Below are 12170 nucleotides of genomic sequence, written 5' to 3' on the forward strand. Positions count from 1 at the left end.
AGCATTAAGAATGTCCCAGAGGGAGTTTGGTTCCTGGAGCTATTGCAGAAAACGGTGTTGGTTCTATGTCTGAGATCTAGGGTTCAGGGTTAGAAGGTTTCTGTCTAATGACATGGAGTGTACATTGGGTCCACAAGACATTTGTTCAAGGTGGGAGGGTGTCCCTGTATTGTAAAATGTATGAGTTCTTATCCTTAGTAGATAAGACCTTGTTTCTATACGTAAAAGTTCCCCTTTTTTTAGTATGCCTGTGCAAAAAGAAATGGTTCTATATTATATTACTGGTGCATTTGTGGGTGAGAGCATCAGGGTCCATCATCTCTGTACCCTGGTTTTGACCTGAGCTTTAATCCTGAGAAAGACTTTTTCTTGTAGGTTTCTGTACCAAGCAGAATGAAAACAGATGTAGTTAGGAGGAGAAGAAAAACAAAAACAAGACAATATGTATGTGTGTAGATAGATGATAGATAGATAGATAGATAGATAGATAGATAGATAGATAGATAGATAGATAGATAGATAGATAGATATAGATATATAAAGGAAAAATTAGTTAAAAAAGTAATTAAGGGAACAATTGATGAAGGAAACTACCTTACATTTGGGGATAACATACAGGTTAAGAGGTAGTATTATAGAGCACTTAAACTTATAAAGGAAATATAGGCTTCCCCTACTGTCTTTTGAGATATTCTTGTGGGGTATGGAATTCAGGGAACATTTTCATCACATACCCTGATCTTGTTGAGTTTCAGAAATTATTTGCAGCAGAAAAGGCTCAGGTAGAGTTTTTGCAATACACAAAAGAGAGCAGTGTTCCTCCCAGGGGTCTCAAACTCAATTTACCTGGGGGGGGCTGCAGGAAGCAAAGTCGAGGTGAACCTTGAGTGCAAAGTTAGTAAGTAGTAAGCCTTGAATATTGGGGGGTGTGACCCAAAAAACTAAAACAAAACAAAACAAAACAAAAAAATATTCCTCTAGGGCAGGGCCACAAAATGTTGTATGGAGGGCCGCAAATGGCCAGCGGGCCACGAGTTTGAGACCCCTGAATAGGAGAAAGAGATTAAGGAGACAATCCTATTTAAAATAGTTTCCAATATCAAGTATCTAGGAATCAACCTTACAAGAGAAGTAAAAAACCTATATCATGAAAACTTCAAAACACTTCAGAAAGAGGATCTAAGGAAATGGAAGTACATCCCATGCTCATGGGTAGGTAGAATCAACATCGTCAAAGTGACGATCTTACTTAATCAGATTCAATACAATCCCTATCCAAATTCAGGCATCATATTTTAAAGACTTAGAACAATCAATTATAAAATTCATCAGAACCACAAAAGACCCAGGTTAACCAAATACATTCTGAGAAACAAGAAGCTGGGTGGCATCTCTTTACCTAGCCTGAAGCTTTACTATAAATCCATAATTATCAAAACAGCATAGTACTGGAACAAAGACAGAGTCTCAGACCAGTAGATTATAACAAAATATCTAGAGATAAACCCCCAAAAAGAGAGTCAACTAATATTTGACAAAAGCACAAAGAACTTGAAATGGAACATAGACAGTCTCTTCAACAAATGTTTTGGAACAACTGAATAACCACCTGCAAGAAATTAAAGATTGATCCATACCTTACACCTTGCACAAAACTCAACTCAAAATGAATTAAAAACCTTGTCTATGACTAATGTTTATTGTAAAATACAAATTATAATTTTACTTAGCATACTTGTCATTTTTCCATTTTCACTAGTTATAAATATATACTTATTTTATTAAGTAGTCAAGAAATTAATCCTGCTTACAATTACATGTGAAATATTAATGGATCCTATTTCTCAAATATTAATTTTCATAGTAAAATAGGAATACAATTAATTTTGAGGGTATCTCAAAATAATTTTTCTTCTTGAATTTTATTAAATTTCTAGAAAAGTTTCAGGACCCAGACAACAAAAACTTTGAAAATGGGTTCCTTTATTTGTAGGTTACAACAAATTTAGTTTGATGACAGGATAGAAAGTCTGGCTAATCCAGTGTTAAATTATACCCATTCACACTCACCAGTCTTTTGAATTCATTTATATGAATGAAAAGACTGACTCTAAAATTCTGGAGAATTGTATATTATAGGGTTTAAGGACAGATCATTTAGAAATGAGGAGTCATCTCATTTTACCATTTTTTTCCTCTAGTATAAGCCTGGTCCTTAGTGTATGGTATTTAAAATAAACAATGGTCAGGAGACAGGAACAGTGGAGTGATTGCTTGCCTTTCTTGAGGCCAACCCAGTTACTGATCTTGGACACTTCATTTGGACCTACATACCTGCCTGTAATAAGCCCTAAATGCAAAGTCAGAAGTAGCCCTGAGCATAGCTGGAATAGCCCCCAAGAATAAAAACAAACAGACAAATAAATAAGCAGCAGTGAAAACTTTTTTTGTCAAAATCTGTGAGTTCTCTGAGGATGGAAGATTAAAACTCAGTACATCGTATATTTCCTTACTTTTATTGTGTTCTTTCTCCAAACTGTAGTGCTCCTGTTATAGCTCATGAAAAATTACTAATGTCATTAGCAGAAGTGATGAGATTACTTTATTGGCCATACCTTAGATTTGAAAGCAGATCAGGAGCAGAATAACATGCTGTTTGACTTGATGTGATAGTTACTGGAAAGATGTGAGGGACCTATTAGGGGACTGTTCAAGTGAAACAGACATGGGAAATTATTCATTACACAAAAATCAAGAAACACAGCCTACTTTTATGTGATGTGGGATCTTTGCAGAATTGCTCTATATTAGAATTCATGGTGTTTCAGCCATGCTTCATTCTAAATATTCTTTATTTTTCTTTCTCTGACAAATAGTTTCCCTTGAAAAGTTCTTGAATTTTCAAGTAAATTTTGACTAAAGTTTTTTTCTTTTGCTCTCCTCATCTAACCCAAAAGTTATTCACTTTGTTGATGACTTTAAGAGAATCTATTAACTGTGAGAGGTACATATTTTAAACATTAACATTAATGCAGAGATCAAGTTCATCTAGTATATTTTCTGAGCTACTTGTAATCAATAAAAATTGCAGTTAGCGCCTTTTCAAAAACTGGAATGAACCGCCCTTTCTTTATTTAAAACCATATGAGGAATCAATGGTTGGCTAAGAAGTGGTCTGCACATAAATCCTCTTGAACCAAATCTAACAACAAACATAAACCTTTATAATGTCATGCTGATAGGTCACCTTCTCTAGTTGCATTCATTTCCTGGCCAAATAGTGATTGTCAGAGTGTGTTTAAACTCCTCTCTCTCAGTCTGTGATTTCCTATACTCATTGTGACAAATATTAGACAAACTGTGTTAGGTCTAGTACTGTGCAGGGTTTTATTATACTAAGCAGGCATGAAAGTTGAGAACCTCGTAAATATTAATCAGATACTAATGAACAGTGGGAGACTTTGGAATATCAATCTGCTTTGGGGGAAATTTTGAATTAGAGGCACCATTTCCTACCCAATAAATCAGTAATGAAAAATTGCAGGCATTCTCGTGCATCTGCTTATGCAACTGCATCTCAAGTCCTAGGAGCATACAGCATTGGATGATGCTGAATAAGTGTAATGTTATCACCCCACATAGAGATTTTGCATTTTTATCAAGACCACTTAAAATGTAATTACCTCAAAAGAAGTAGGATGATATCACAGAAAATTTTACTGCATTCTTAACTATTAGAGGTAAAGTAATGCAACAGTATAAAGAACTTGTTTTATTTTTTTCTCATTTGCATTCAAATAATCAATGCCGAAGGGATAGAAATCTCAAGGTTAAAAAGAGAGCTAAAAATGCCAAAATTTAATTATTTTATTGCTTTTATTAAATATGCATATTACTGCTTTTGTCTGTGAGTACATACTCAATGTTGAACAGAATTAGACATCTATCAGAATTAAGAATTGTATACATAATGAGAGACATGAGCACCACAGATTTACATACTGTGTATTCTTAATTATAATCCAGTTATAGTGAAGTATATATTTATATAATTATTTTTATTTATTTTGATAAGTGTAATAATGAGTAGTTCTCCATAGAACTCTATTATATTCTTGATATATTTAAAAAAAGGGAAGTGAATCTCTTTAGTTCTACCTTTACACTAATTTCTTTCTTTTTTTTTTTTTTTTTTTTTTTTGGTTTTTGGGCCACATCGTGCAATGCTCAGGAGTTACTCCTGGCTATGCCTCAGAAATCACTTCTGGCTTGGAGGACCACATGGGACACTGGGGAATCTAACCGCGGTCCATTCTAGGCTAGCACAAACAAGGCAGACATCTTACCACTTGCACCACCACTCTGCCCCTTTACATTAAATTTATATGAAATATGTATACTTGTTTATTGAGGTATCATGCCTTACTGTGAATTGTGATTAAGACTTTGGGCAATTATATTGTAACATACATTTAGCCTTAGAGAAACAATACCCATATCATCCTCATCTCCCCTATCCTACTGCTTGGCAGATTCAGTTCTATAGGCAAATTCTTGGGGTTAAATTTTCTTTGTTCACTTTCTGTTATCTAATTTGTTTAACTATGAAATATATATTTTTTGTTTTTAACAATATCATCAAGATTGTGCATACTTGGAGTGCCACACAGCACCAGAGTGATGGGAACTCTCCCCCACTCTCTCAAGATTCCTTCCTCTGCAATACCCATTAGCACTCTCAGATCATGGCACTATTGACCATTTTATCAGGGTTGCAGTCTTTAGGATTTGTCTAATTACTTGCTTTGCTTCTTTAAAAATGTTTAATTAAACCATAATGAGATACTGTTAAAATGTTTTTGATAGTTGAGTTTCAGTCATACAATTTTCTGACCTCCATTCCTTCACCAGTGTTCATTTACTGCCACCAGTTTCCCTAGTTCCCCCTCTCATCCCTTATCCTCCTCTCCACCTCAGTCTTCCTGTTAGACACTTCTTAACCATCTCCTTCTACTTCCTCTCTTCCTCTTTCTCCTCCTCCCTCTCTTCCTCCTCCCTCTCTTCCTCCCCATCCTCTTCCTCCTCCTTCTCTTCTTCTTCTTCTTCTTCTTCTTCTTCTTCTTCTTCTTCTTCTTCTTCTTCTTCTTCTTCTTCTTCTTCTTCTTCTTCTTCTTCTTCTCCTCCTCCTCCTCCTCCTCCTCTTCCTCCTCTCTCTCATCTTCTTTTTTAATCTTCTTCTCCTCTTCCTTCTTCCTCCTTCTTCTTCCTTTATCTTCTTTTCATTTGGTTTTTCCTTATTAGGCACAGTGCCTTGTAATATTGTTATTGAAGGGGTATGATGAATATTGTTTTACTTCCTTTCAATTTCCAATTCTTATTTAAAACTATCATTCCCTACACTTATTGTTGTAGTGGTCCCTTTTCTGTGTTCCTTTTCACCCATCATTTCTATAGTTTTGGATATTATTCTTATACTATGATTTTTTTTCATCATGATGATGAGTGTAAGTCGTTTTGTTGTTCCTAACTAAGCAAGATACTCTCCATGCCTATTATCAATGTATAAGACTATCTCATGAATTCATTTTCCCCCTAATAGATGCATAGTATTTCATTGTGTGCCAGAGTTTCTTTATTCCTTCATATGTTCTTAGGCACTTGATTTGTTTCTGGATACTGGCTATTTGTGAATAGCGCTTCAGTGGATATAGGAGTGCATGCATTGTGTTTTATATCCCTTTAATATATTCATAAGTGAGATATGCTGGGTCAAATAGAAGCTCAATCTAGCTTTTTGAGAAATATCCATAATGTTTTCCAAAAAGGCAAGACCAGTCTACATTTCCATTCGCAGTGGATGAGAGACCCTTTCTTCTTGTATTCAGTCTAATACTGGTTCTTGTACTTCTTGATATGTGCCAGTCCTAAATGTTTGCATATTCCTGAAGATCAATGATGTAGAGCAGTTTTTTATGTGCCTTCTTACTACCTATATTTCTTCTTTGAGAAAGTTTTTGTTCATCTCTTCTCACCATCTTTAATAGCATTTGGTGTTTTTATTCTACTTAAGCTCTATCATTCTCTTATGATTATTAGATATTAATTCATAGAAAGACTATGACAGTCTTTGTACCTTAATAATTGTTTCCTTTGAAGTAAAGAAACCTTTTAATTTAATATAGTTCCATTTGTTTTTCTTTGCTTCTGCTTGTGTTTCCAGTGATGTTTCGTTCCCGAACATGCCTGTAGCAGCAATATCTTAGAGAATTTCACATACATTTTCTTCTTTAAAAAATATAGTTTCTCATCTAACATCAAGATCTTTATTTGATTTGATTTAACCTTTGTGCTTGCTATTGGAAAGAGGTTTGAGTCCATTTTCTTGTACATAGCTGAACAGTTTCCCCAGAAACACTTGTCACAGATGTTTTTCTTGCTTCAATTCCTATTTTTTATCCTTAATCAAAATAAACTTATAATATATTTGGGGTATTTTTCAGGAAGTTTAGTTCAATTTCAATGATTTGGGAGTCTGTCATTATTACAATACCATGATAATTTTTATTACAATCACTTTGCAATACTATTTGGAATTGGAAAGAGTTATGTTTCCCATCTTCTTCCCAAATATTGCATTAGCTTTTCATGGAGATTTATTGCTCTGCATGAATTTCAGGAGGGTTCAATCTATATCTTTTAAAAACATCATGTGTATTCTATAAGAATTAAATTTAATCTGTGCAGTACTTTGGATAGTATTGCCATATTAATGATGTTAATCTTTCCACTTTAGGAGCAAGAAAATATGTTTCCATTTCCTTGTGTTCATTATTATTTCTTAAAGTAGTGTTCTGTAGTATTCTTTGTATAGATCTTTTACTTCTTTAATTGATTGTGAGGTAAAATTATGAATAGTACTGTTTTAAATATTTTACTATCAGTTTCATCATTTTTCTTATTTGTATATAGAAAAATCATAGCCATACATGCTTTAATTACAAAACCTACTGCTTTATTATATAAAATTATTTCCTCTCAGTGCTTTTTTGTGAAGTATTTATTATTTTCTAAATGTTGTATTATAGATTCTACAAATACCGAGAGCTTAATTTCTTCTTTATCTATCTGGATTCCCTAGATATCTTTTTTTTTCTTAATTGCTATGGCAAGTACATGAAGTACATATTGACTAGAAGTGGTGAGAGAGGACTATCTTGTTTTCTGCATGATCTTAGAGAAAAGGATTCAGGTTTTTCTTTTTCTTTTTTTTTCTTTTTTGGTTTTTTTGGGCCACATCCATTTGATGCTCAGGGGTTACTCCTGGCTAAGCGCTCAGAAATCATCCCTGGCTTGGGGGGACCATGTGGGACGCCGGGGGATCGAACCACAGTCCTTCCTTGGCTAGCCCTTACAAGGCAGACACCTTACCTCTAGCGCCACCTCACCAGCCTCAGGATTCAGGTTTTTCTGCATTGAGTATATTTACTGTGGATTTTTGCTAAATGGCTTTTATTATCTTTTGAGAAAAATTACTTTAATTTCCATTTTGGGAGTTTATTTTTAATAAATGGGCTCTTGAACTTATCAAATATAATTCTGCATCTATTTATATTATCAAATGATTTTCTTTCATTTTTATGGTGTATTATGTTGATTTACTTGTATATGTTAAACCATTCTTGTATTCACAAGATAAATTTTATTTGGTAATGGTATATAATCTTTCTGACACATTGTTGGATTCTATTTCTAGTATTTTGCTTAGGATCTTTACATTTGTGATAGTCAAGGATATTGGTCTGTATTCTTTTTGTGTGTTATCTCTATCAACTCTTCATATTAGGATGAGATTTGCCTCATAGAAACTATTTTAGAGTATTTCTCTTTCTTCAATTTCATGGAAGATACTGAAAATAATTGACAGTAGCTACTCTTAAAAAGTTTGAAAGAGGGCCAGAGCGATAGCACAGCAGTAGGGCATTTGCCTTTCATGTGGCTGATCCAGGATGGACCTCTGTTCAATCCCCGGCATCCCATATGATTCCCCTAAACAGGAGAAATTTCTGAGCGCATAGCCAGGAGTAACTCCACTTGGTGTGGCCCAAACACAACAAACAAAAAAAGGTTTGAAAGAATTCACTTTTAATCATTTTGTTTTCTAAAGCCTGCATTGTAATTGTAGTGAAATAACTTAGAAAGGAGGAAAAAATTTCAATTAATATTTTTCTCTAGTCACTTTGACATAGGGACTGTATAGCCTAATAAATAGTTCCTGAACTGGTGATAATCCTCTCCACTAGTCCACAATATACTCTATTATGCATCCATTTTATGGGTTATGTTTATTTTACTGACTCTGCTTCTTATCTTTCAGGTTTGGATTCATTCTTCACAAAGATGAAGCTGCACTGCATAAAATTGATCTTGAAACCATGTCATACATCAAAACAGTTAACTTAAAAGACTACAAGTGCATTCCTCAGTCTTTGGCATATACACACTTGGGTGGCTACTACTTCATTGGCTGCAAAGCCGACAGCACTGGAGCAATTCCACCACAACTCCTGGTGGATAGTGTAACTGACTCAGTCATTGGATCCAATAGCGATGTGACTGGCAGTCCTTATGTCTCTCCAGATGGACACTATCTTGTCAGCGTTAATGATGTAAAAGGGCTTGTGAGAGTCCAGTACATCACCATCAGAGGAGAGATACAGGAAGCTTTTGATATCCATACAAACCTGCACATATCTGATGTGGCATTCCAGCCATCCTTTACTGAAGCCCACCAATACAACATCTATGGTAGTTCTAGCGCACAAACTGATGTCCTCTTTGTGGAGCTCTCCTCTGGAAAGGTTAAGATGATAAAGAGCCTTAAGGAGCCCCTCAATGCAGAAGAATGGCCGTGGAGCCGGAAAAACAGGCAAATCCAGGACAGTGGCTTGTTTGGTCAATACCTGATGACACCTTCTAAGGATTCTCTCTTTATACTAGATGGACGGCTCAATAAATTAAACTGCGAGATCACTGAAGTTGAGAAAGGAAATACAGTCATTTGGGTTGGTGAAGCCTAGAACCCCTCCTAGATCACTATTGAATGAAGAGTTTTCCGGTACATTGCACTTAATTGTTTGAATTTGCAATCTAACTTTTCAAGTTTATATCCTAGTCAAACAAAAGTTGATTAGCCCAAATGAGATTTAGAATTTTTTTGGCAAAGACATACAAATTGGTAATATTTACTAGTCTTATTTACTATAATATTTAATAGGTCAATATCAATTGCAAAGCTTTACATCAATGAAATAAGAATTTAAATACTTAAATTTATCTCAACTGCAGGGAATTTCAGATGACTTTAAACACTGTTTTATTTTGAGGGTGGTTTGTCTATTATTTTTCTCTGTCTTTTTTTTTTGGTATGCTTAAATCAGAAATCAAAGGTCTTGTGAAATCTGAAAATTCTTAATTCAAAATATTCTATCCCATACACTGTTTATAATCTTTTGTGCCTTGAAGGAAATGTCACAGAGGAAATGGAAGGCTAAAAGCTGCATAATGAATACTCTCACAACTATAAATTTTTTGCCATTAAAATAGAATAGTTTAATATCTCTTCCACCAAATTCTGCCTTTAGTCATTTATTTAACCCTTACTGAAATGTCATTTGAAAGCATACATTGGCCTTAGGTTGTGCACAGGTGATTAACTCCATTTGACACTTAAAAATAGTATAACCTGCAGCATACTATGGTAAATGGGAAGTTAGGGAGGAAACATTATAGCAAAAAAAGTAGCAATGTAGTCTCCACTCATTTGTTTAATCACTGATGTACATTATTATGTTTAGTGGAAATTTTGTCTGGGATGTCATCTGCTTACAGGTGTTTATTATCAGAGTAGCTCTTTTTTCCTTTTCAGTAATAGTTCATTACTCTAAGAATAACTTTCACTTCTAAAAATGTGACCTGCATATCTGCCTGTTTAAAGTAAACTACATACAGAAAAATTAACACCAGGAACTAAAAGAAATAAAATGAAATGGATGCAAGAATTGTTAAGAATTCATGGTTAAGGAGAACTGTAATAAATAAAAATAAGATGGATCCACAGTGGTGAGTCAAGACATATTTTTGTTGCCATTATTATTTAAATATAACCATCAATGAATGTCATTCCTTAATAATGCTCCCTAATGACTTCTGTTCATGTCCTGTATAATCCGTAAATGACCCTCTCACTATGTACTGTACTTCTGAACCTGACTAATCCTCTTATTTGAGATACTGCATAGAAGTCAAAATTATTGTTTCTTTTATTTTAAAGGGAAAAGTAAATGCAGTAGCTTTGGCTTAAAACTGGAGAGTTGGTTTACTAAAATAAGCAGATAATTATCCAGGCTTAAAGTAATAGCTTAGAATCTTTTCACTTTTTTTTTAGTGTTGCTAAAAATGCAAGTGGGCTGGTGAAATGACCTCCATTTACAGAAGGCAATCCAATAAGGTCTTTTTTAAATACAAATTTTATTCAAGTTTAAATTGTGTAAAACTGCTTAGAAACATGAAATTTTATAGTATGTAATATCTTATGTATATATATAGCATCCTAAGCTGTGTGATAGAGTAAATTTCTTCTTAGCTTAAGGAAACATCATGGGAGATATATTTAATAACAAACACAAATCTGCTTATGTTTCTTCTGATTAAATTTGCTTTTCTTTTCAGCAATTTTCTCCCTTGTGAACATGAACCATATAAAGTGTCTGTAACCCAATGATTTAATGTAAATCCATCTCATATATTCTTCTTTGATAGTTTACACTATGTGGATGCTTTGTCTGTAGACACTGCTTGAAAAAGAATAAACCTCTTACATTTTAACACTAGTGAGTTTGTTGTTTTAATTTGTACAACGAGACCTAGTTTTCTTCCTAATCCTTTAAACATGATCCAGGCCTTTGTATTATGCTTGAAAGTTTGCGGATGAAGTGGAAGAAGGCTATTATATTTAAGTCACTAAAGGAAGACAGTTGAGTTCATCTCTGTTTATATGAATCTAATTTACTATAGAGCTTCCTATGTATAGATTAGAGATGGTGATGGGCCTTTGAAAGTTATTTATCTTAAGAGCCCTTTTGCATGTCAGATTCAATACTAAAAATAAACCCCATTGTCTACAACAAATGAGAACCTAAATCTCTTATATGTTTGGGTATTGTGTTTGTTTGTTATGGGGCCACACCCAGCAATGCCCAGGGGTACTTGTGGCTCTGCACTCAGGAATCCCTCCTGGATGCCAGTGATCTATGCAGGGCTGGGCCAGCCACAAGCAAGGTAAATGCCTTATCTGCTGTGCTCCAGCCCTGAGAACTTAAATCTCTGATACTAGTTAGAAAATTAATAGCTAATTATGACATAAGCTTATGTCATACTGAGGGCATTGCAGCTCTTCCACCACAGCTCATGGTGAACAGTAAAATTAGGAATTATTTTTTCTTTCTACATCCTACCTTCTTTTTTTCTCCTCCCTCCCTATTTTTAAGTAAAAATCGGCTTTACTGGTAGGTTCTTAGGAAGGGAAAAGTGAAGATAAGAAAGGGAGCATAGGGCCAGAAGGATAGCTTAGACTAGAAGTGGAACAGAAACCGAAAGCAGTTTCTCTGACCCGAGATCTTTATTGGGGAGGGACCACTCTTATGGGTGGAGAACCAGCAGGGGTAGGAGACCAATCCAGATGTACTTCCAGTCCATGAGTGACTAGCACAAGCAAGAAACAATTATTTTGAATAGAGTGAAAACCGGTTACAGCAACTCTATGGCAGACATTTCTTGGCTGATAAAGGTCAAGTAGAGCTAGAGGGAGGAAACAAAGAAACAAGTTCATCTTGAAAAAAACTGCATTGCAAAAAGCAATCTTGTCAACAATGTAAGTAGAAAAAACTTACAGTTAAGAAAAAAAAAGCATGAACTGATGTGTTAATTGCTCTACAAAGAAGCTGTAGCATCAAAGAGTGAATTTTAATAGGCAAAAGGAAAAAAATAAAGTGATAGCTGTGAAGTGCATCAAATGAGAAGTGTGAAAGAAAAAATGTGATATGGGGAGGAGGTTCTTGAACAAAATTGACAAGAAATAAACATTTATGTTAAAAAGGTGATACACATTAGGC

General features: G+C 34.6%; 1 protein-coding gene across 2 annotated transcripts in view; it reads left to right on the plus strand.

Moving 5' to 3' along the window:
- FSTL5 (follistatin like 5) overlaps positions 1-10884 on the plus strand; it is a 648108-nt gene extending 637224 nt beyond the window's left edge. For both annotated transcript variants that reach the window (XM_049770233.1, XM_049770234.1), the window contains exon 15: positions 8375-10884. In XM_049770233.1, the coding sequence (XP_049626190.1) occupies positions 8375-9077 (703 nt within the window). In that variant the 3' untranslated portion in view covers positions 9078-10884. The remainder of the gene's footprint in view (positions 1-8374) is intronic.
- Positions 10885-12170: the final 1286 nt, after the last annotated feature.

The sequence above is a fragment of the Suncus etruscus genome, chromosome 3 (genome assembly GCF_024139225.1).
Source record: "Suncus etruscus isolate mSunEtr1 chromosome 3, mSunEtr1.pri.cur, whole genome shotgun sequence".
NCBI classification, from domain to species: domain Eukaryota; kingdom Metazoa; phylum Chordata; class Mammalia; order Eulipotyphla; family Soricidae; genus Suncus; species Suncus etruscus.